This window comes from Mytilus californianus, unplaced genomic scaffold (assembly GCF_021869535.1).
Source record: "Mytilus californianus isolate M0D057914Y unplaced genomic scaffold, xbMytCali1.0.p SCAF_7, whole genome shotgun sequence".
Lineage (NCBI taxonomy): Eukaryota > Metazoa > Mollusca > Bivalvia > Mytilida > Mytilidae > Mytilus > Mytilus californianus.
The window spans coordinates 19,392,591-19,418,919 of NW_026262723.1; the positions used below are offsets into that span (position 1 = coordinate 19,392,591).

Consider the following 26,329-nt stretch of genomic DNA (forward strand, 5'->3'; position numbering starts at 1 on the left):
TTCGAAAAGGCCGATAAGATCACGGTCTTAAGAGATGCGCACGCACCTTCTGTAATCGCTCTCCTTGAAGAAAATAAAATTGTCACTTCCGGAATTTTAAATTTTGAAATATTAGTATACAAAATATTAGTATAGATCTATATTTTTACAGTACATCTTATATATTCCGAGTAGTCCCCTCTAGGCAGTAATAAGTCGGATATATTTGTATATTGTTGAGGGTAAGAAGTCGATGTTAGCTTGATTTTGAAGCTACATGTCGTATTAAAGTAATAATTCGTCAAACATTATACTGTAGAATTATATTATTGATATTATATTATAATTTATATATATGTAATTAGTACTTCTAATTAAACTGTATATGCCCTGTGATTTAGAAAAGAAATCAATTTATCCGCCGTGCTACGGGAAAAGAGCCTATAATAACTGCGCTACTAGGTTACAGGAATACCAATTTAAGGCAATTATATCAACGGCTCTCTTCTCCACCCAATTTACAATTATGGCATCATTTTAAAATCCCAAAAAGGACTCTACACCTACCTTCAGAGACGAGAAACACCCTTAACACATCATGGTCTTTTCACGATAATATTAAGACCAAAGATTAAACAGTGTTATATTTTTCTTCAATGGGTCCTAAAAGTAATGGTCATTATGGGGTGACGTAACATATCGAATGACATCATTGTTGGACATGTAACATCACAGACATTGTGCTGTCATATTTTCGGACACAGGAAATGCAACCTTGGAAAACAACTTGCAGCAAGAGGGTAAATTTAAGAACCACTTTACCACACCTAATTCTCTGATCTATCTAGAATTATTCTTTTGACCATAAACCTCTTTACTTACCCATAACACTTCACTTTCTTGTCTTTTTAGAATTATCCTGAAGACCACAAATCACTGTACCCATCTCTGATACATATTTTTTTACATTTAACCTTAAGACCATGAATCACTCTACCCACCCTTAACAACTAATGGTCTTATCGCTAGAATTAACCTTGACCATGAATCGCTCTATCCACCCTTAACAACTAATGGTCTTATCTCTGTAGAATTATCCTTAAAACCATGAATCACTCTACCCACCCATAACAACTAATGGTCTTATCTCTCTAGAATTATCCTTAAGACCATAAATCACTCTACCCACCCTTAAGACCGTGAATCACTCTACCCACCCCTAACAAATAATGGTCTTATCTCTCTAGAATTAACCTTAAGACCATTAATCACTCTACCCACCCCTAACAACTAATGGTCTTATCTTTCATGAATTATCCTTAAGACCATGAATCACTCCACCAATCCTCAATACCTCATGGTCTTATCTCTCTAGAATTATCCTTAAGACCATGAATCACTCTACCCACCCCTAACAACTAATGGTCTTATCTCTCTAGAATTATCCTTAAAACCATGAATCACTCTCCCCACCCCTAACAACTAATGGTCTTATCTCTCTAGAATTATCCTTAAGACCATGAATCACTCTACCCACCCCTAACAACTAATGGTCTTATCTCTCTAGAATTATCCTTAAGACCATGAATCACTCTACCCACCCCTAACAACTAATGGTCTTATCTCTCTAGAATTATCCTTAAGACCATAAATCACTCTACCCACCCTTAAGACCGTGAATCACTTTACCCACCCCTAACAAATAATGGTCTTGTCTCTCTAGAATTATCCTTAAGACCATTAATCACTCTACCTACCCCTAACAACTAATGGTCTTATCTTTCATGAATTATCCTTAAGACCATGAATCACTCCACCAATCCTCAATACCTCATGGTCTTATCTCTCTAGAATTATCCTTAAGACCACGAATCACTCTACCCACCCCTAGCAACTAATGGTCTTATCTCTCTAGAATTATCCTTAAGACCATGAATCACTCTACCCACCCCTAACAACTAATGGTCTTATCTCTCTAGAATTATCCTTAAGACCATGAATCACTCTACCCACCCTTAAGACCGTTTATCACTTTACCCACCCCTAACAAATAATGGTCTTGTCTCTCTAGAATTATCCTTAAGACCATTAATCACTCTACCCACCCCTAACAACTAATGGTCTTATCTTTCATGAATTATCCTTAAGACCATGAATCACTCCACCAATCCTCAATACCTCATGGTCTTATCTCTCTAGAATTATCCTTAAGACCATGAATCACTCTACCCACCCCTAACAACTAATGGTCTTATCTCTCTAGAATTATCCTTAAGACCATGAATCACTCTACCCACCCCTAACAACTAATGGTCTTATCTCTCTAGAATTATCCTTAAGACCATGAATCACTCTACCCACCCCTAACAACTAATGGTCTTATCTCTCTAGAATTATCCTTAAGACCATGAATCACTCTACCCACCCCTAACAACTAATGGTCTTATCTCTCTAGAATTATCCTTAAGACCATGAATCACTCTACCCACCCCTAACAACTAATGGTCTTATCTCTCTAGAATTATCCTTAAGACCATGAATCACTCTACCCACCCCTAACAACTAATGGTCTTATCTCTCTAGAATTATCCTTAAGACCATGAATCACTCTACCCACCCCTAACAACTAATGGTTTTATCTCTCTAGAATTATCCTTTAGACCATGAATCACTCTACCCACCCCTAACAACTAATGGTCTTATCTTTCATGAATTATCCTAAGACCATGAATCACTCCACCAATCATTAATACCTGATGGTCTTATCTCTCTAGAATTATCATTAAGACCATGAATCACTCTACCCACCCCTAACAACTAATGGTCTTATCTCTCTAGAATTATCATAAGACCATGAATCACTCCACCAATCCTTAATACCTGATGGTCTTATCTCTCTAGAATTATCATTAAGACAATGAATCACTCTTCCCACCCATAACAACTAATTGTCTTATCTCTAGAATTATCCTTAAGACCATGAATCACTCTACCAAATCCTTACATCTAATGGTCTTATCTCTCTAGAATTATCCTTAAGACCATGAATCACTCTACCCACCCCTAACAACTAATGGTCTTATCTCTCTAGAACTATCCATTAAGACCATGAATCACTCCACCAATCCTTAATACCTGATGGTCTAATCTCTCTAGAATTATCCTTAAGACCATGAATCACTCCACCAATCCTTAATACCTGATGGTCTTATCTCTCTAGAATTATCCTTAAAACAATGAATCACTCTACCCACCCCTAGCAACTAATGGTCTTATCTCTCTAGAATTATCCTTAAGACCATGAATCACTCTACCAAACCCTAACATCTAATGGTCTTATCTCTCTAGAATTATCCTTAAGACCATGAATCACTCTACCAAACCCTAATTACACCTCATGGTACCATCTCTTAAAGACCATGAAACACTCTACCAACCCCTAATACCTCATGGTCTTATCTCTATAGAATTATCCTTAAGATCATGAATTACTTTACCAACCCATAATATCTCATGGTCTTATCTCTCGAAGACTATGAATCACTCTACCAACCCCTAATACCTCATGATCTTACCTCTCTTGAATTGCCTTTAAGACCATTAATCACTCTACCAAACCTTAATACCTGATGGTCTTATCTCTTTAGAAGTATCCATGTCCATGAATCAATCCTCATAAATATCTTTTTACAATAAATTTTATAATACATGTACATGTAATGTTATTTTTTATTTTTTAGATAATTTTAGGCCACCAGAAATATGCCAGAGCAAATACAAAAGAGTTGGGAACGATTGGAGAAAAGAGTATGTTTACATTTCACACAGTTCTAAAATAGTTGTGCAAATGCTTATGTTTTCTTCCAAGTGCACTTTTGATATTGAGTTATATAAATTCTGGATTTGAAACTACCTTATTTCCTCAGTCATATTTAAAAAAAAAACTATATTTTTTTTTCTCTCTTGTTTACTTGCTTTAGATGTTCAGGGTGAACCTAGCAAAAAGTCACAATAGAAATGCATGTATATGTTTTTTCATCCTTGTCTGAGAAATCTTGTGCAACTCAACTTGCTCAGTATGTAATGATGAATACAAGTATATTCAAATTTATTCACTTAGATAGAATATTTTTGTTACAGGTAATAAAGTTCAATGAAAACTTCCCAGAGGCACATGTAATATGTTTTGCTGTAGTGGATAATTTTTACAGATCAGCAGGTAAGAATTCTTTTCATAAAACAATGGCATTATATATATTATACAGTATGCACTATATATACATTGGCACAGATAACTCTTGAGATTTTAAATTCTGAATGAAAAATCTTTCTTCACAATAGAGTGAAATGGTTGGATTTTTATAATAATGATGGCATTACATACCATTTTTTGTATGTTCTGAGCTGTACCAACCTCATGAACTTCCTATACCCCTGTGTAACTGACAACTTTTTTTATGTTCAAACTTTGATATTTTAAATGTTTCTCTGCTATATTAGTATATGATCCTGAAAAAAGTTGATCATACTCATTGATAATAGAACACTTGTTAACACCAATTCATAATAGTTTTTTTTTGTCAGCATTTTATTTTTTCATACTTTTGATTAGGTAACCAGCAAATGAAAGTCCACTTTGTGGAAACTGATGTGGTAAAAACCAAGTACCGGGAAATTATTGAAGGACAGTCTGTCATCAATCAAAATGGTAGTGTATATTAATGGCAAATTAAGTTGTGTTTATAAATTATCAATTTTGATATATAAATAAATTTCGCTTTATTATGCTTAATAGATATGTAATCAGCCATGATATTTCAAGGTTGATGTGATATCTGAAGTCATAGTTCATGTTTGTGGAAAATGTCTAATTATAAATATTTGTTGCAACCTACCGGTTACTATTAAGGAAACTAACCATTTATTTTCAAAATTTTACGTTAGGTAAACAATTAAAATATAATGAATGAATGAATGAATGAATGAATGAATGAATGAATAAACAAATTTTATGTTTCATGAATCTGAAAACTGATAGCAATCATAATAATCATAAACAAATTGAAATTTGTAGTTTATAAATTTTTTTTCCCCCATAGAACCCAGAGAAGAGGTAGCAGCAGAACAGGCAGAGCTTCATGACAGTCTCAAGGACTCTCTGGCCCAGCACTGCTTTGATATGGACATGAATGAGATTCGTGCTATCATCACAACAGTGCTGTCTCCTCCTGACAAACCCCTAGGTTTATAGTTTAACATAGTTTGACATAAGATCAGCACATATTAAAAAAAAAATCAGCATTATTTTAGATAAAAGATATATTTATATATAAAGTAAAGACAAATGGAATCTGGACTAGTAAATTATGACACAACTGCTTTAACATAACAGTGCAACCTGTGTAATTCGACACACTGGTGGACCAGAAAAAAATGTTGGATAAAGCAGGATGTCACAATACTCAGGTTTTTTCTGCAAGGATCTGCATATTTTGGGACCATGAAACTGTGTCGGTTCAAGCAGGATGTTGAAATACCCAGGTGTCAGATTAGGCAGGTTACACTGCCCTTTTACTGTTAATTATTTTGTATAGTATAAACAATAACAAAAACATAAATTCTCATAAGTTAGAGGGAAGTCAAATTAACCCTGATAAAATATTATTCACATTCACGATAAATGATCAATACAACTTATTATATATATCAGGCTTAAAATTATGCACAGCAGACAAACATTTCAACCTTATAAGACTCAGCAGTGAAGCTCTAATTAAAACACTTTTAAAGCAGAATCAAGTATAAAGTTGAAGAGCATTGCTGACTAAAAATTCCCATCGATTATCCCAAATATGACTGGTAATAAAAAAGAAAGTTACGGTAAATTAATGCAATGATTGATACCTCTTTCAACTGAAAAAAAGCTTAATACTATTATTATTTTATTTAAAGGTACTGGACGTATGAGAGGTTTCTACCAAGAAGCAAACTGTCCATCATGGTGGAGGGAGACGTCAGTACCTTTTGCCTCCCTAAATAACCCAAGAGGTACAATATCTTAAAACATGAAGTTAATTGATTTTCTAGTTATTGCTTGTATATAAATATCTCATTGTAAAGAATTATCATATTATGAGAAAGATGGAGATAAGGAGAAATGGCATTAAGGCAACAACTACCATGATACCCAATGAAAAGGTCATTGGACTTTGATATACTGTACTTGTACTTTTTTTCGCTGGTACTTATTATTGTTTCTTTGATCTTTAATTGGTTTTTACTTGTCACCTGTCGATATTAATCTAGTTTGTTTATCAGGTTAACAGGGTTGTCAACATGTCATGTCTTCGATGTTAGGTCAAGTTTACATGCAGTGGTGGATCCAGATGTATCACAATATAAACAATACATGTATATTAAAAGCATTCAAAATGATTAAATTATGAAGAAAATATTTACATGTTCAAATTGTTACGCTTATGGTGAGTTGATTCATATTTTGGCATCCAGTAGGAAATAAGTAGTTTGCAGTAGCTTAAAGTGTCTTTATTACTATTTGTACTAAATAATTCTTACTGTTGATGTAAGAGGTATTTTATCATCTGCATGGTTTCTTATTATATGAATAGTTTTAAAATGCTTGCACATGTATTTCAGCTGGTCAGAAGAGGGCAACTATTGAGGATGGATACAAGTTGATTGAGTCTCTTCAGGAATTTTGCCAGGTCTATCCACCAAGACCCATCAAAATGCCAAATAGTAGCATTCAATTTAGGTTTGAATTTTCAAATTTTATTTATGATACATGTGATATTTGAACCATTACTAAGAGCTAAAGTTATGGATGGTTTGTGGTTAATTTTAATTTTAAATTATCAAAGATCCAGAACAAGTGCTGCAGTGACATCATTTCACTATTAAACAAATAAAGAGAAAAATGAGTGTCAGATTCGAGTGAAGGTTGGCGTCTGTTAAAGCATTTAAACCTGCTGCATTTTTTCGCAGTCAGGGGTCTGTTTAGTGTTTGTCGTTTATTTATGTGGATAATTAGTGTTTCTCGTTTCCTGTTTTTATATAGATTAAACCATTGGTTTTCCAGTTTTAATTGTTTTACACTAGTCATTTTTGGGTCCTTTATAGCTTGCTGATTGATGTGAGCCAAGAATCCATGTTGAAGCCTGTACTTTGACCTATTACTGTTTAGTTTTTACACAATGTGTCTTTGATGGAGAGTTGTCTCATTGGCACTCATACCACATATTATTTATTTCTGTATATACTAAATGGTGTGAAAATGCTATGCACATATATTATTCCATGTATGCAATATTTAACTGTAATAATGATGCTATTACTGACAAACTCAAATCCCCTGAAGAAAATATGGTGAAAATTTACAGTCCATACACTCTTGGCTTGTTCAGGAAAGTTCAACTGATCAAGTTATTAATAATGTTGATTAATCCCAAATGTTTTGCTGTTCAAGATATGTTTTTTTTAAAGTTAATCATACTGCCAATATTATTTTCAGTATTTTAAAAATTCAATAGTTTTGTCTTTTTCAGATCAAGGTTCTATTGTGAGGCACAAAGCTCAAGCTCTGACTGTTCTGTTCCTGTCAATGTATCGGCTACCTTGACATCTGTGTCTTCAACAACATCTTCTACCTCTACCTCTGCTTCCTCTACTACTACTACCCCTTCCACTATTACCTCTTCTACTCCTACCACTGACACTTCTACCTCTGCTATGCCTGCTCATGCCACTTCTAACACTGCTACTTCTACCCCTGTTACTCCTAACCCTGATACTTCTAACTCTCCTACCCCTACCCATGCTACCTATTACACTGCTACTCCTATCCCTGCCACTTCTACCACTTCTATGCCTACTTCTGCTATGCCTGGCTCTGCCACAGCTACCTCTAACACTTCTAACTCTGCTACTCCTAACCCTGTTACTCCTAACCCTGATACTTCTAACTCTCCTACCCCTACCCATGCTACCTATTACACTGCTACTCCTATCCCTGCCACTTCTACCTCCTCTATGCCTACCTCTGCTATGCCTGGCCCTGCCACCTGTAACTCTGCTACTCCTACCTGTAACATTTCTACCTCTGCTACTTCTTACACTGCTTCTCCTATCCCTGCCACTTCTACCTCTTCTCTGCCTACCTCTTCTATGCCTGGCCCTGCCACCTGTAACTCTGCTACAGCTACCTCTAACACTTCTACCTCTGCTACTTCTAACCTTGCAACTTCTTACACTGCTACTCCTACCCCTGTCACTTCTACCTCTGCAACACCTACTCCTGCCACTTCTAACACTGCTCATTCTCTTAGACAGCGAAGAGAGCAGCTTATATCATTATCAAAGGTAATGCATTCTGTTTTATAATATCTCATTTTGTTCTAATTTATGCATAATGAAACATGAGCAAAATATCTATGTGAAGGATAAGTGGCATTTAGGGTCTTTTTCTGCTCAACATTTTTACAAAAAATTGAAGATCACATTTGCAAGGTGCAAGAGAGAGATTCACAGAGCTGAAACATCATTAAGGCCCCGCTGAATGATGGATGCCTTATAGTGATCAGTCTGTCCGTCCGTCCTTAACAAATTGTGTCCGCTCTATATCTAGAGAACAGTTATGATTTCAACGTTTATACTTGACATGTATATTAACCAACACCAGAGGGTGTGTCATAATGTATGTTCAACTTCCTAGGTCAAAGGTCAAGCTCAAAAACTTTGGTTTTAGTTGACAACCCCACGTCCTTAAGGGTAAAGATCGTGTCCGCTCTATATCTTGAGAACCGTTATGATTTCAAAGTTTATACTTGACATGTATATAAACCAACACCGGAGGGTGTGTCATAATTTATGTACAACTTCCTAGTTCAAAGGTCAAGGTCATAAACTTCGGTTTCAGTTGACAACCCCATGTCCAATGATAAAGATACAAACTTTTTACCACACATTATGCACAGCGGGGCCCACAGAGATAGCTCCCATCTCAATGATATCCAGTTTATCCTGTAAATGAGATATTTGTATAGATATCTTGAAGTATCATAACTATAACTCAACATTAAAATGTAGGAATAAAAATAATATTTTATTTTTTCTTTTTACTTTTTTTTTGGACAAATTTTGATATTAAGTCTCACTGATAAGATTTACTGAAAAATACTACCTCATAGGTATACTATAAAATATATAAAGTATATTTATCCTGCAATTTTGATGATATATTTTAATGGCCTGACTAGCTATAGAAATGTGAAAGGTTCATATATCAATTTACTGTTGTTTGTCTGTTGTTTGATTTACCCTTTTTAGGTCCATAATTCAAATGTTTTTTAAATTGTACAATAGTGTTTACAAAACTTAAAAAATGTAAATGATAAATAAAATCATACTTGTCTTTCCAGGAACCCATGAAAAAGGAAAACAGTATTGCCTTACTGAAAATTTTAGGTGCTGGAAACTGGAATGAATTGGTAGCTTTGTCAGAAGAGTTGAAGGCATTCATTCCAGCTTTTCCAATTTCTCTGGCCAAGAAATGGGAAAGGCCAACTCTAATAAGTACCAATAAAAGGTATTATTGTGTTGCATTGAACCTGGAAGGTATTACATCATCATCAACTAATAGGGATAAGGATTACTGTCTGTTGTCTAATCTGCATCTTCTCTATGGATGGTTTAATTGTAATGTTAATTCTATAATGTATTTTAGCACCTTCAATGTATTTTATATCCCTGAATTTGTTTTTTTTATTCATAATAGCAAAGGATGTATGTGGGTGCTGGAAGGGGGCCTTCACTCAACCACTAGTACATAAATATTCTTAGGTGTTATAACTGTCAATGAATTTCTACCAATACATAACAAATGTTAATACCAAAAATTGAGTTTATTAAATACATGAAATCAGATTACTGAATTTGATATACTGTGGATTCATTAATATTTATTGGATAAAAATTTTAATGGATTTCATGGGTACTAGTGAACTACGAAATTAAATGTTCAACCAATGACACATTTCTGTAGGCTTGTATGCAAGATTTCCTTAATCCACGAAAATTGGTACCCAGGAAAATAAATGAATCTACAGTATATATCTACATTGTCTAGTACTGCAGCTTAGTGATATAAAAGGTGTACTAATGTTAACACAATCACAGAGACATGATACTTATTCAGTGTATGCATTTGGGGTATTAATTAAGGTCCATTTCAAAAATTTAATATCTTACATATAAGGCATTAAAGATTTGGGTTAATGTTTGGTTGAAAAATAGAGCTAATAGAAAAAAACTACCTGACTATTGATGAGATAAAGCAACTGCTCCAGTTCTTTATATTTCTTTTAAAAAATTCTCTTTGAAGTCTCTTATCTTCATAATTCTGTTTTTTTCTTCCAGATATAAGGATTTCATTCCAGATTCAATCGGAAAAAGAACGGTTATTTCCGCATCATCAGATGGAAATTGCATTTATAATGCTTTTTCTATAGCCTTGTATGGGAATGAAGATGAGGCTTTTTTTCTTCGTTTGGCCTCTGTTGTCACAGTTGCTGACAACATTTTGCAGTATTCTAAATATGTGAGTATAATTTTGAAATGTTTTAGCAGACTATTGTGTAGTATGAATCAATTGTGCTTTAACACATTGAAGCTGCTGTTAGTATATTGTCCATAGTACTAACAGGTTTATGACCAGTTTCAACATAGTGATTAAAAAAATTTGGGTTGTCTCATTGACATTATGACCACATTTTCCTTTATTTTATGAAATATGAAAAAGAACAGATATAGTGTGTTGACATGAACACAATGCCTACCACTAAAGTATAGTGTGATATTTATACTTTTTGGGCTGCGGTGGTGAAGTGGTTATGGTCGTTAGTTTTATACCTTAACTAATTCAAATCATAGCTTTGTATGTTAACTTAAAACAGTTTTATGTGATTAGGTTTGCCAGTTACTTGCGTAAGATTGGAGTTTTCGATAAGCATTTAGTTGCATAAAGGTTTGTGTTGAACCCCAGCAATCAAATAATAGTAATATAAAAGTAGTGGTACATAAAGAGTTTGGGTTGTATTAAAAAGCGGCACATAATTATCTTTTATTTGTTTTTGATTTTTTGTGGATTTTTCAAGGATGTTATGTATATATAACTCTTATTTCAGATGGTAGAAGAATTTGGAAATGATGTCACCTATTTGATAAGTTCGTTGTCTGGTACAGAATACACTGTACCAGAAAACTTATCAGATGGGGAAAGGATAGAGTATTTTTGCATGCAGGAGCTCCTTCTGACAGCAAGGATGCCATTTAGAGATTGTAGTAAGATAATTATATTCCTAATGACTTTTTTCAGACTTGACAAACAAAAAACCCATTTAAATTTTAATGCACAAAAAAAGGATCTTTTTCTGTTCTGGTAATAGAAGATATACTGTTGTTCAAATCCACTAGAAATTAACATTTTAGGGGATATTTGTCCTTAATTTACTATCATCCTAACCAACAGATATCACAAGTTATTTAGAATTAACAAACATACCGACAAGAAAGACTCACCATTTCTAACTCAGAATGATGTTAACTCCAAACTAGCATGGTTATATCTTGTAAATAAATGTCATTGTACAAGTATAAAGCGATGGTTACTGTTACCTACTTCCCTTAATCACTCCTAATATAAATGATGTAGTAGATAAAGTAATGAATATTTAGGAATAATATTTAAAAGAATATATAGAATATTAAGGATAGGCAGCTGTCCATAATTTACCCAAATATATGTAGAGCAAAGCAAAGCAAAAACTGTCTGTAATTTATAATTTTTTTTATATTTTTTACTTTAGTTTGTAGAAAATGAATGAATTGTGAATAAATTTAAATAATTTGCATATGATTTGTTGAGATTGAGGTTTTGTTTTCAGCATTGTTCCACATGCACATCCTGTCAAATCTACTACAAAGAGCTGTCGTGAGCCATTATTAAAAAAAGAACTCCAGAGTCCCGTTTATGCAGCATATTTTCCCATCATTTCTAAAGACACTGAACACATCTGCCATACATGTTGTCTGGGTGCCTACCAAGCCTAGTGTGTTAGTTATTTTTTTTACATCTTAAAATAGAAATGTTTGTAATAAGATATATGACAACTAAGAGTTTGTCTTAAGGAGGCTCGAGTGTACAAAAATTTTAGCAAAATTAAAAAAAATAAATTTTTTTTACAAATTTTATTTATTACACTATTAGTTGTTACATTATGATATGGTACAAAAATCAACCGAAAAAATCGATTTGTTTTGACCACAGATGACGTTCAAAATGTTTATATTATTGAAAAAGCTACAAATTTTCTCCCTTTGGTGCAAAAATGCCATTTTTTGGCATTAAAATTGAAATATCTTCTTTACCTCATCGGTGACCTTTATTTTTTATTATATTTTTCAAATTACCTGTATTTAACTAAAAAATTGTAAAATTTAAGCGATTTCTGTAATTTAGTTTTTTTTTATTTCGATATTGCGTCTATTACTCCTATTAGTTCAACAGAAAAAAAGTACCTTAAGTTAATAAAAATGCATGCTTCTTTCGAAGGCAGATTGTGAGCTTAAATGAACAGTGACCCCATTGTTTATTTTATTTTTCTATTAAGTATATGATAAAGTTCATTTATAGAAAAAAAAAAAGCAAAATCCTATATTTAAAACAAAAATTAATTTACACCCGCAAGCCCCCTTTATAGTAAGTTTCACTTTAAATACTTGAATTATTGAAAACTTTATTACATCGTTAAAAATGTTGCTTTCCACGCAGCATGGCTGTGTATATTAGTTCTACTGTCCTATGTCAACGGTGTTTTTGGTTGAAACTTTCACATGATGTTAGTTAGTACAGTCACAGTTCTAGTTTTACGTGAATTAAAAAAAATATTAACTCAAATTTGGACCAAGCAAGACTCATCTCTGTGTCTAGATATATTTATTGAATCAATTAGAACTGAAACTATAATAAGGCTTAAATTTTGTTGAACTTAGTTATTTTTTTTTGGTACTGTCGCTATTACATATGACTTGGTTCATTTTGCAGGTATGCAACATTACGGCATGTTGTGCCAGCAGTCTGCCTGCCTGGTCCATTTGGAGCCCATTTTGATGAGTGTGCTTTGGAGGGAATGTCCTGTTGTGCATTCATGTTAAATGCTAATCCTGACGAACATGCAGTGATGGTAGAGTGCACACTTTGTGGCCAATGGGTGCATGATGTCTGTGCCAGAATTGATGCACAAAAAATCAAAGAAGAGGACCCATTCCTTTGTGGGTGTGACAGGATTGAGAATGGGAAATTTGTGATAAAGAGGTATGATTTTTGCTATATCATGCTAAATTTTTAGTACAATGAATGGATTTTGATGCAACTGTCATACAAGGGAGTGGTTTAGCTAGCTATAAAACCAGGTTCAATTTTTCTACATAAGAAAATGCCTGTGCCAAGTCAGGAATATGATAGTTGTCCATTATTTTGATGTGTTTGAGCTTTTGATTTTGCCATTTGATTAGGGACTTTCCATTTTGAATTGTCCTCGGAGTTCAGTATTTTTGTGATTTTACTCTTTTTTTTTGTTAGTAGGATATTACTCTTTACTGAATTTCATTGAACACAAACCAAAAATAAGAAAATGAATGCTTAAGTCAGAAAAAAAATGTAACTTCTGACAGTCAAGTGCCTTACTGGTACAAGTAAAAAAAATCTTATTTTAAATTAGAGATTATCTCCTCTTACCTCTTCTGCAAAAAAATACTTATGAAAATCAACTTTTGTAAAAGCATTTAAATTCTTAATCTTTACAATGTCATATCATTTTTCAGAAAATTTTCTGTTTGTTTACATTGTTTTTCTATAGGAATTTTTCCTTCTTACTAAAATATTTAAATTTGCATGTTTTCCCTTTTGTTCCTGAAATATGTTATTATTTTTATCTTTTTTTTCCTTTACTATTTGTCTATCCAGCAAGGAATGGTACACAAATTTATCTGTAGAGCATTGCAAGTCTATGGTTGATATTAAGGTGAAAAATTGCATTGTGACCTGTTTGAAAGTTTTGAATTCATTGCATTTGAATTTGTTCTGTTTTTGTTTATTCTTCTCCAGCCTTGTTATGCTGCATGTTACTTTTTTTTAATTGATTAATTAATTTAATTTCTTTTTTTAAATAATGCATTTATGCCTTACCTGACAGCATGTTTATACTTTTTATACAAGCAAGATTACCACAGAATGAAAATGTGTGATTATGTGTCTTATGAATGATAGGGTTGTTCCATTAAAGTATTTGAGGTACCAGGGATTGGAAAATAAGAATTGATATTATTGATTGCTGCAAAGCAATATTCTTGCTTTGACAAATTCACCTAAAATTCCAAAGTATGTCCTATATGAGTCTTATAATTTCAAAAGGCCCTTTCCCAAGTATCTTACATTTTCAATGGAACAGCTGTAGGAGAATGCAAAACTTAATTTAATTAATTGAAAGTAGGAAATCTAACTTTGATAACTCTTAAAAGTAGTCTTGCATGGTAGACTCTGAATTTGTAGATTTGTTATTGTGAAATGATTGCAGACTATTGTTTAAAACTTTGCGTAATAAGACCAGAAGAAAATATTTCTTGGTTTCCTTTGACATGATAAAATATTTATAATTGTTATGTTCAATTTATGTAAATATTTTATTCAACTGTTTCTAAATTCAAGAGCAAAGATAGTAACAATTCCACCTTACTTTGACTTACTTTAGCTTAAAAGATGATAGTCATCTTTGCAACAATATATTTATGTGTTTTATTGCAAGAAGGATGATTTGTTTCATAGAAAATGGAGTTTTCCATGTGGACAGTAAACTGTAAACACTCCTGGAAGCAAAGACGGATGACCTTTGTACTTCTTGTGACAAGAATTGTCACTCTTTTTTTCGTCCATACCATAATGACCTCGTGGTCGACAAGTCGATAGGGCCGGAAAGAATGACATTTCTTCCGCCTCAACAGGATATGAAGAGTCATCAATTATGTCACAATTGTCAAATGGCTGTAGAGAAAGATCCCACAACTCGTGTAACAAAGGTCGTAAATCTGCTGGGGCTGAATTTCCAGATGAATTGTCAAGCAATTTGAAAAGAACAGGAATGTGATTGTGGAGACTCTGCCATAAGACATAATCACATTTGACATCTACACCTTTAACAAGGCTTTGGATCAATTTTCCAACCTCCTCAGAGGGATGAATATATCCACATACTGGAGACTTAGAAGCGAGTGATGTGATGAAATTGGAAAACTTGCTAGATAACTTCACTGTTCCATTGTCAATGGACTTAATAAAAAGATATAATGCAGGATAGGACTGCAAATAACGCATAAGTTCATTCTTTTCTTGTATGGTCAAGACAGAAGTTTGTTTTCCTCTATGAATATCACCTCCTGTGACATATCTATGCAACAGTTTTCGTGTCTTTTCCTCCTGAATGAATACTCTTTCTCTGAAACTATAAACGATATTGTTTTCAAAAGTACAAGTCAAGCCAAAATCACTTTAATCATAACATTGTATTTTTATCAATTATCAACATACTACGTCATATCTAAATGATACGATAAATTAAATTATCAGCTAAAGAAAATATTTCAAATATCAAATGATATAAAACTTTTTATATTCATATTTTGAAAGAAGTCAGGTACATGAAATTCATGAATATGTCAGTATCACATAGTTATTCCATATATGCTAAGTTTTTTTGTGACATTAATTAAAATACATAAAATGTCACTTACATCCAATAAAGAAGAGATCAGTTCTTAATCCTATATGAGAAGTATTGTTTTAAGCAATAGTATAAAATTTGTGTTCCACAAAGACTTTTAAATAGACAATGAACTGCACTTGTTTATTCTGTTCAAATATTACATAAGTAAATAAATTCATTATTAAAGTTCTGATATAAACGGATTGATGTTGACTTTTTATCCTTCTAAACCTACCCTGACTTCTTTTTTGATGAGGTTTTTTTTGGCACTTCTGTATTCTTCCAAGACCACATGCGACGTTGGAATGACAAGGATGTTCCATCACATATGATTATGTCAGGACCATCTTGTGGGCAATCTGGACATGAAAAACCATTCTCAAAATCAATGTCGAGTAATTTCAAAAAAGACAGCCAAGCACTCCGAAGTTTGTGGTATGAAAATAATTCCAGAATCTTTTCATTCCCATAGTCATAGTGGTCATCCACGAATACAGAGTAGAAGGTATACAGAGGGCGTCTACAAAAGATAAAATATTAAAAATAATTAATATGTTACTCAATACATTGTTTGTCTCTTAGCTTTTGATTGTTGATGTCCTTTTCCCGAAGCTATCTTATTGTCTAAAGCTGTCCAAAAACCATACAGTAACCATGATAACAATAAAAGAGTTATGAAACAAACTTGCCCAAAAATTGAAAATTAAGAATATCACAAAATTTTAGCTTCCACAAATACTGAATTTTGCTGACAGCAATCCCTGAATATTGAACTGCATAGTCTAACACAAACAAACTGTTTAATCATACCTTCCATGGAGAAAGCCGTGCATGTAAGAACGAAGGATGTCATATCCAACTAGGTAGGTTCCCATGTTTAAAAAGCAATGGTCTTGACCATCAAAAAGTGTAACAGAGTCACAATCCAAACAGGGTCGATAATAAACTACAACAAATAAAAAGTCAATACCATTACAAGGTTACTTAAGATGCCAGCAAAGGACAAATTATGATTTTAATCAAAATCAAAAATTATTAAAAAGGCATTTCAATGATCAGGAACAGTATTCCTGTAGAAATCAAAAAGATGGAACAGTTAAAACAAAGGTATTATAACTTTTGTTTCTAAACTAAAAAAGCTAATTATCAGATGAAATATATCTATATTGTATATTTGTGTTGTATATCATTAATAAAATATGTTCATGATACGAATCTGTATGTTTTTAGCCATTTGTTTTGCATAAAAAGTTGTATGTATGTATGTTTATGTATATATTATATTATTGTTATATTTGGAGTTATTCAGAGGGCATCAGAGGAGATTAGTATTGTACTAACTGATTTTACGCTCTTTAAATAAAGTATTTACATGTATTATTATTATTATTATTATACATATCAAAACCTTTAGCAATCTGATAAATCCTAAACAAATAAGATTTATCTGAAAGTGAAGCGCTACCATAAGAACACTCTTTGCAAAGTCATTCAAGATAATCATTCAGATACTTAAAATTTATTTTCATTTATTGATCAACTGTACCTGCTTGTTACTGAAAAAATGTTATAAATATCTACTAATACAGTGACAAAATTTAGTGACAATGTTATTACAATATACTAAAAACTAAAGCTGATTACCAAATAATTTAAATACCTATTCCATTTCCAAGAAAAGCTTTAGTAACAACAGTCACATTGCTACCAGCTATCCATTTGTTCTTAATGGGATCATCAGAGTCCAATCTACCAGAGCAATGTTTGCATATTGTATTGCTTGGAATGAAGACTAAGGTATCGTCATGTCTCTGAACATTCTGCATTATTCCGGAGGAAAATACTCTTGTAGGTGGAGGAGAAAATACTCTGGTAAGTGCCTCAGTGGGACCAAATGGTATTTTCTCGTAAGAGTGGCAAATGATCTTTGTGCTGGTAGAATTTGGAAGTGTCTCGTTTTCAGAATTATAAATATCTGTTAATTCTTGTAGAACTGGTGGATAATTATCATCATCAATATTGTTAGAAGATAAATGTTTAAATTTTTTCACATGGTCACAGTAATTTTTTTTACAGCAAAAGCAGTAATATTTCCTCCTCAACACAGTAACTAGCCCATGTGTTTTTGAAGAAGAACTCCAAATTCTTACAACTGGAACAGATTCAATTCGTGTTGCCTCTTCTGCCTACAAAAATTAACTGACATTTTAAAAGGTTCTATGGGGCATTGAAATGAAATGGTTTATATTGATTAATGGGAACCAATGTAAGGTTTGACATACATTTTTGACACAGGTTATGACATCATTTGGATATGACAATAGTTGAACATTTGAAAATTTGAGAATATCTGTAATCTGATCTGAGCAAAATTACTGTAGGCTGAACACTGTCAATTGTTGTATGTGTAATCTTCAATTCGTTTCTGCCTTGAGGTAAATTACTGTAAGCTTAATACTTTTTTAAATGAAACACTGTGCAGAAGAAATGATAAGTTTCCATTACGCAATGATAATATACTCAACGATTTTTTTCTTCTTCCTCTATATGAAAAAAAGAGACAAATAGAAGAAATGGTGTTGAAAACAAAACCAACTACAACATTCAATGAAATTATACCAAGAGGTCACTTCAAAGTCAACAACAAGGCGACAGACACCTGAAGATTAAGACATGGATGAACCAGTTTAATGTTCAAACAACTCTTTAATCTAAATCAATAACAAACCTTAAGTACTATTATAGTAACAAATGATCAAAATTATGTATGTCCATTGGAATGTTTTCAAACAGTTGTTGGTTAGTCACTAGCCCATATACATAGTTGTCAAATTGATTCTAATAATAAAATGTCTAGTTTCCAGAAAGTCTTCCTGCCAATTGATAAAAAAAAAGTTTTTTTCTTGGGTGTAATGTAATCAATACAAGAAATAATCCATACTCACATCTACACTGCTAGCTGTGTAACCATGTTCTGTTTCTAAAAGCACATAAAAAATAATACACATTATCTGTGCTGTATTTCATTAACTGCAATTTGAAATTTATTTAATTTAATAAGAAAACAAATTAGTACATAGGGACAAAATACTTGACCAAAAAAGTTCAAAGACAATATGCTTACATAACATAATCTTCAATGATCTTCCATCAGGTTTATTAATCAAATAGAAATCTACTTCTATTAGTCATATATTAATGTATTTCACAAATGGTATAACCATATTAAAGGTATGTGATAAAGACATGATCTTTAGCAGTAAAATAAAGAAAATGTGGATATGTGTCGACTTATAATAATTTGTTCATATTGTAGAAAAGTAAAGAGGTGCTCTGACAATGTCTAAATCACCTTCAAATTGGTCAGCAAAGTAATCTGCAGGGCTGCACTGGTGCAAATTATCATACTGTTCATAGATAAATGAACAAACACGTCTGTGTAAGCATGGTGGGTACAGAGTCATAAAGTCTGAAAAAAAGTGAGAATACAATCTCAATAATAGCCAAAATTTGGACATTTATTCTTTGAAAAGCTAGTATTCACATCATAAAAAGTATTGACAGACATTTCCTGGTTTGAAAGCTTGAGATACAGAAAAGACAAAGACCCACCCAGCATATTTAAATAAATACCTTTTAACAAATATTTTGACGTAAAATGACATAAATGAAAAAGTCAGCATAACTGTAGCATTGTCTTCAGCAAGTAAACAATGTGATGTCAAAACAAACAAAAAAATGCTTAATTTAGTCTTTTTTTCTTCAATAAATAATGGCTTTCAAGTGCAAACTTAACAAGTTTTTGGTAAAGTTTTAAGTGAATATATCAATTATACCTTCAAAAGAGGAACACATCCAGCTTGATGATGACATTATTTCCTTTGACCAAATTGGTTGACAACTGCAGGTACACAGCCACTTTGCACCTGCCTCTTGAAAATACACAGCCTTGCGTTGTAATAAAACATAACAATCTCTCTGAAAAAAATGCAAACAATCAATTTGATGAAGCTAACATTGACAAATGCCAAAATAAAATCATTCTTGTATCGAGGACATTTAGATTATGTTTATTGGTAACTTGTGCATTTTTCCTTTCACATATACTTGCTGATAATGTCAGTATCAGTGGACTGGTCATGATAAAAAATAATTGGGTCAGTTCCCAATTGACATGCACAAGTGCACAACGTAAGGAATCGTGTATAGGAAAATTAAAATTTAAAAAAAAATCTAAAATAATTGTCAATGGGGTCTATAAGAATAGTGATCAGTATTTCAGATGTTTGCCATAATTTTCTAAAAATTTTGGATACCTATGACAAGATTTTGGTCCAAATACATTAATACAAACCTTCAACTGTGCTTTAGTAAAATCCAAATCAGGTAGGACCATGAACAAACCTAAACCATCAGAAATGGACACTGTCTGTGTACCTAAAATTAAAAAGATAAATTAAAGAAAAATTCTCAGAACATTAACTTCTGCTGCCAAATAAAAATGCAATTTTTTTTAAAGGATTCATTAATCCTGATGATTCAGGCCTTATCTGATTTGCTTGATTTACCTCCATCATAACCAACTTTGCTGACACTCTGATAGCGATTGGATGATGATTGAACATACAAGAAAATATGACATGAAATGCTGACTATTGTTCCTTCCATTTCCTTCAAAATCTTCTCATAACTAATTATCATTAAATCTGATCATGCAAAATTATATTGACCACTCACTTAAGAACTACTAGTAGCAGTTCCTTTAATTTTTTTGGCAACTGTCAGCTAAAGTATGTATACAACTGTATTTGTATCCTTTTCAATATTCTGGATCTTACAAAAAGGTAGATGTCACTCAGTTGAGCAGACAAATAATACAAGTATTATTAATTTGATAAATTAAGAAAAATGTATCATTACCTCCTTTGCAAAGCATATTTAGATAAAGTTGGTCTTCATTCAGAAAAAATTCACTCTGGATATCCTGAAATAAAAAATCACATACATGAAATACACAAAAGGTAGAAAAAAAACATCACTTAAAATCAAAGCATCATCAATGTTGTGATCGAGCCATATTCATAGCTAGTCTGATATTCTTATTTACCATACTTTTTTTTGTAAAATTTTATGTTATTGTCCAAAAAGAATTTCTTATATTGATGCAAATATTTATATTGATATTTGTATTTCAATTTTAGACACTATCAGATTTTTTTATATAAATATTTTGCAATTTAATGATTTTGACAAGAATGGAAAAGGAAATCGTCTAACAAGTATAATATATTTTTTACATGCCATTAATAATAACTGGCTAAATAATTCCCAGAAAGAGGCCTTGAAAATGCACTTCCTCAACAACAAGAATTAAAAAAAAATAATAAACTATTTTTTACCCAATGTGTTCATTCTTCATTAAGAAAATATACATATCCTGTATTCAAATTGAAATGTACAAATACCCTTACACCTGCATTTCTTCATATATCCTAATATGGGGTGTACACAACACTTAAATGTCCATTGGTAAAACAGTGATATATCTATACGACAGGCAGTTTCACAAGTTTGTTCTAATTCTTTGTAACATCATCAACAATTTTGTATTCTGTAATGGGACTTTGTTTTCCATGCTTTAAATGTATCAAAAACCAAATACTTCATGTTGGCAGGAATTAATGGTCATTTAAACTCAAGTGTGTTCCTCAATTATCAAATATAATTACCCTTTCAGGTGCAACTATTTCATTAGGTATACTTTCAGAAAGTTGACAGGAAGTGCTGGTGGAATCTTCATCAGGAACATGTAAATTGACTGGATTGGTATTGTTTGTCAAGTTTTCAGGCATCAGTGGAGGCATGATGATTGACTGTGATATTGATGGTTCTGATAATACTGTCGTTCCAGGTGGAGATGCAGTTTCCTCTGTTGCCTTGTTGACAGCTGTAATAAAACATTTGATTGGAAATAATGGATTAAAAATAATATGATATGAGAGGCTGAAATGAATTCAGTATTCATGGAAATTAATTCAGTGATAAGACCATGGTGTATTATTGAAGGCTAGAATGATTCATGGTCTTATGGATAACTATTGAGTGATAAAACCATGGTGTATTATAGAGGGCTAGAATGATTCATGGTCTTATAGATACCTATTGAGAGATAAGACAATGGTGTATTATTGAGGGCTAGAATGATTCATGGTCTTATAGATAACTATTGAGGGATAAGACCATGGTGTATTATAGAGACTAGAATGATTCATGGTCTTAAAAATAACTATTGAGAGATAAAACAATGGTGTATCATAGAGGGCTAGAATGATTCATGGTCTTATAGATAACTATTGAGGGATAAGACCATGGTGTATCATAGAGGGCTAGAATGATTCATGGTCTTAAAAATAACTTGAGATATAAGACAATGGTATATCATAGAGGGCTAGAATGATTCATGGTCTTAAAGATAACTATAGAGAGATAAGACAATGGTGTTTATACAAGGCTAGAATGATTCATGGTCTTATAGATAATTATTGAGAGATAAGACCATGGTGTATTGTATAGGGCTAGAATGAATGCATGGTCTTATACATATAATAGAAAGATAAGACCATGGTGTATTGTATAGGGCTAGAATGAATGCATGGTCTTATACATATAATAGAAAGATAAGACCATGGTGTATTATTTAGGGCTAGAATGGTTCATGGTCTTATAGATAACTATTGAGAGATAAAACCATGGTGTATTATATACGGCTAGAATGATTCATGGTCTTAAAGATAACTATTGAGAGATAAGACCATGGTGTATTATGTAGGGCTAGAAAGATTCATGGTCTTAAAGATAACTATTGAGAGATAAGACCATGGTGTATTATGTAGGGCTAGAATGATTCATGGTCTTAAAGATAACTATTGAGAGAAAGACCATGGTCGGCATGGTGTATTATGTAGGGCTAGAATGATTCATGGTCTTAAAGATAACTATTCAAAGATAAGACCATGGTGTATTATATAGGGCTAGAATGATTCATGGTCTTAAAGATAACTATTGAGAGATAAGACCATGGTGTATCATAGAGGGCTAGAATGATTCATGGTCTTAAAGATAACTATTGAGAGATAAGACCATGGTGTATCATAGAGGGATAGAATGATTCATGGTCTTATAGATAACTATAGAGGGATAAGACCATGGTGTATCATAGAGGGCTAGAATGATTCATGGTCTTAAAAATAACTATTGAGAGATAAAAACAATGGTTTATTATATAGGGCTAGAAATTAGAATGATGCATTGTCTTAAAGATAACTATTGAGATATAAGACCATGGTGTACAAATGTATAATATAGGGCTAGAATGATTCATGGTCTTAAAAATAACTATTGAGAGATAAGACCATGGTGTATCATAGAGGGCTAGAATGGTTCATGGTCTTAAAAATAGATATTGAGAGATACAGTAAGGCCATGGTGTATCATAGAGGGCTAAAATGATTCATGGTCTTATAGATAACTATTGAAAGCTAAGACCATGGTGTACCTTAGAGGGATAGAATGATTCATGGTCTTATAGATAACTATAGAGGGACAAGACCATGGCATATCATAGAGGGATAGAATGATTCATGGTCTTAAAGATAACTTTTGAAAGATAAGACCATGGCATATCATAGAGGGCTAGAATGATTCATCATCTTAAAGATACCTATTGAGAGATAAGACCATGGTGTATCATACATGTAGAGGGCTAGAATGATTCATGATCTTAAAGATAACTATAGAGAGATAAGACAATGGTGTATCATAGAGGGATAGAATGATTCATGGTCTTATAGATAACTATAGAGGGATAAGACCATGGTGTATTATAGAGGGCTAGAATGATTCATGGTCTTATAGATAACTATTGAAAGATAAGACCATGGTGTATTATATAGGGCTAGAATGATTCATGGTCTTAAAAGATACCTATTGAGAGATAAGACCATGGTGTATTATAGAGGGCTAAAATGATTCATGGTCTTATAGATAACTATTGAGAGATAAGACCATGGTGTATCATACATGTAGAGGGCTAGAATGATTCATGATCTTAAAGATAACTAAAGAGAGATAAGAAAATGGTGTATCATAGAGGAGGCCTCCATAGAGGGATAGAATGATTCATTGTCTTATAGATAACTATAGAGGGATAAGACCATGGTGTATTATAGAGGGCTAGAATGATTCATGGTCTTATAGATAACTATTGAGAGATAAGACCATGGTGTATTATAGAGGGCTGGAATGATTCATGGTCTTATAGATAACTATTGAGAGATAAGACCATGGTGTATCATACATGTAGAGGGCTAGAATGATTCATGATCTTAAAGATAACTATAGAGAAATAAGACAATGGTGTATCATAGAGGGATAGAATGTTTCATGGTCTTATAGATAACTATATAGGGATAAGACCATGGTGTATTATAGAGGGCTAGAATGATTCATGGTCTTAAAGATAACTATTGAAAGATAAGACCATGGTGTATTATATAGGGCTAGAATGATTCATGGTGTATTATAGAAGGCAATAGTGACTCATGGTCTTATAGATAATTATTGATACAAGACCATGGTGTATTATAGGGGTAGGAATGATTCACAGTCTTTTAAATATTATAATTTATATTCCATGGTGTAGAATGATATTAATTGTCCAATTGCTCTCATACAAAACTATTGATATAAGACCATGGTGTATTATAGAAGACAAACAGGATTAATTATTAAGTTTAAAAAAAAAATAGATTATAGAGATATTCACATTGTGTAAAGAGGCTAGAATGATATATGGTCATGTAAATAACTCAAAAGAATTTTAATGCTTTATACCTTTGCATGGAATTACCTTAGATTATTCAACAGTGTTAAATTCTACAGTAGACAATAGACAATATAAATAATAATAATTACATAATTATTCTCTGCAATATTCATATTACCGTAGTTATAAATCATACTTTTACATGATGTTACGTACAGTAAGCACATTTAGATCTGGTTCTTTCACTTAGGTCGTAAGGGAACTCTCCTGGACTGATGATTTTTTTTCTTAGATGAGCTAAAGATTGCTTCTTGGGTGGTTTTATTCTTTTGGACAAGATTTCCTCAACATTTTCAGCCATTTTGTCCTTTCAGGGTGCATCGGATTCTCGAATTCCGAGTGCTTCCGAATGTTGATGACGTAAGACCATGGTCTTAAAGACCAAACAGCGACTTATAAATACCTCGTCAGTCAGAAGGATATAACACACACTGTTTCATTAAGATTAGCATCCCCATGATAGTACTTATAATCAGATGATAAGAAACATGTTTATTGCCCACTGGATATAACCCTCTTGGTTCTATCATTATTGTCATATGGTGGTCATTATTCTCGAAATATCATATTTGTTGAAAGTATATTATATTTAAATCAAATGTTACCGTAAATTCATATTATCAAATAACTTCTTTTCACTGTTAAACTGCAAAGTTTTATGCAGCGTAATATTCTCAACTTTTTTTTGGAGAGATTTAATTTCATCTTCAGACTGAAATGCAGTTTTAAAACTTTACTTGGCAGAAAGTCTATTGAAAATAAATCAAGTCGGACTTGCTTGTTATCGTGGGTGTTCGGTTGAAATTAGCAATCGAACATAGTAAGAACTGAAATCGTGACAAAACCGCATAAAACGAATATTCTGTTGAAATAAATCTTCCAGCGAAAATATATTGTCTCATATACAACTTTAATTAATTTCAATTTTTTGACATGTATGTAGATATATTCTTCGTCATTAATTGATTGGATTCAATCTGATGCTGTGATTAGTTCAAATAAGGGGAAAATAAATCCCCACGAGAATGACTAGTTAATATTTCAAGCCATGCTTAAAATTACGGATAAGTTGCTCAAAGTGGGATATTTTTTTATATTACTTTTATGTGGAAATCGAGAGGTTCTTATATTGTTATTTTTCTCATAGTGCTATTATACATTCCTTTTGCGTAATTTAAGCCACATTAATTCATAAAATCAAATTGTGAATTATAGAAAATATCGTTCTTATTACGGAAAATAATACGCATGACGTCCCGCAGAAAGTGACGTTTTGATGAAATTCGAACGCTTGACGTCGCGCCAAGCATTCGGAATCCTTAGGTTTTATTCATGCAGTGCTATTAATAAAATTACCTACTCACCCCTACCTTTCCTTCCACAATTTTGATTACATATAATTTAGATTGTCATATTTGAAAATCTTTTAAACTCCTTTCTATATTTCATTGTTTTTGAAAGAAAAAAGGTTAAATTTAAGAAAAATCTACAGAAAATTATTTCCCGCCAAATTTTCAATGGTTTATATCTCAAAAACAAGCACACGGACCCTTCATTATTTTCTGCTTTTTTAATTTCTTTATTTTTATACTATCAATATATAACAGTCTTCGAAAAAGACTGTTACTTTAAA

General features: G+C 32.4%; 2 protein-coding genes across 4 annotated transcripts; one reads left to right on the plus strand and one right to left on the minus strand.

The window, feature by feature from the left end:
* The first annotated feature begins 14 nt into the window (after positions 1 to 14).
* Positions 15 to 13,539, plus strand: LOC127709909 (serine-rich adhesin for platelets-like). 3 transcript variants are annotated; one of them, XM_052215608.1, is made up of 13 exons: positions 15 to 221; positions 3,720 to 3,786; positions 4,120 to 4,198; positions 4,592 to 4,687; positions 5,079 to 5,222; positions 5,932 to 6,027; positions 6,637 to 6,754; positions 7,545 to 8,358; positions 9,417 to 9,583; positions 10,414 to 10,594; positions 11,181 to 11,337; positions 11,940 to 12,108; positions 13,100 to 13,539. In XM_052215608.1, the coding sequence occupies exons 2-12, from the start codon at positions 3,742 to 3,744 to the stop codon at positions 11,999 to 12,001; spliced, it is 1,959 nt and encodes a 652-aa protein (XP_052071568.1). In that variant the 5' UTR covers positions 15 to 221; positions 3,720 to 3,741; the 3' UTR covers positions 12,002 to 12,108; positions 13,100 to 13,539. The 3 variants fall into 3 exon arrangements, with proteins under 3 accessions (XP_052071568.1, XP_052071569.1, XP_052071567.1); XM_052215609.1 differs by lacking the exon at positions 15 to 221 and having other exon boundaries at positions 2,662 to 3,786; XM_052215607.1 differs by lacking the exon at positions 15 to 221 and having other exon boundaries at positions 2,662 to 4,198.
* Positions 13,540 to 14,786: 1,247 nt separating this feature from the next.
* On the minus strand, positions 14,787 to 25,101 carry LOC127709908 (uncharacterized). The gene is made up of 11 exons (XM_052215606.1): positions 24,853 to 25,101; positions 21,542 to 21,759; positions 20,733 to 20,796; positions 20,167 to 20,249; positions 19,649 to 19,790; positions 19,165 to 19,281; positions 18,758 to 18,792; positions 17,473 to 17,998; positions 16,623 to 16,758; positions 16,048 to 16,332; positions 14,787 to 15,551 (listed from the first exon to the last, which is right to left on the minus strand). Exons 1-11 carry the CDS (start codon positions 24,995 to 24,997, stop codon positions 14,873 to 14,875), a joined length of 2,430 nt encoding a protein of 809 aa, XP_052071566.1. The 5' UTR covers positions 24,998 to 25,101; the 3' UTR covers positions 14,787 to 14,872.
* Positions 25,102 to 26,329: the final 1,228 nt, after the last annotated feature.

Bases quoted from the DNA above. Each gene is read 5' to 3' on its own strand.
- LOC127709909 (XM_052215607.1), top strand. From the start codon at position 3,997: ATGCATGTATATGTTTTTTCATCCTTGTCTGAGAAATCTTGTGCAACT. The intron at 6,755-7,544 runs GTTTGAATTTTC...TGTCTTTTTCAG, and splicing joins AATAGTAGCATTCAATTTAG to ATCAAGGTTCTATTGTGAGG. The intron at 9,584-10,413 runs GTATTATTGTGT...TTTTTCTTCCAG, and splicing joins CTAATAAGTACCAATAAAAG to ATATAAGGATTTCATTCCAG.
- LOC127709908 (XM_052215606.1), bottom strand. From the start codon at position 24,997: ATGGCTGAAAATGTTGAGGAAATCTTGTCCAAAAGAATAAAACCACCC. The intron at 20,250-20,732 runs GTAATGATACAT...TTTTAATTTTAG, and splicing joins AAATATGCTTTGCAAAGGAG to GTACACAGACAGTGTCCATT. The intron at 15,552-16,047 runs GTAGGTTTAGAA...TATCGTTTATAG, and splicing joins TCATCAAAAAAGAAGTCAGG to TTTCAGAGAAAGAGTATTCA.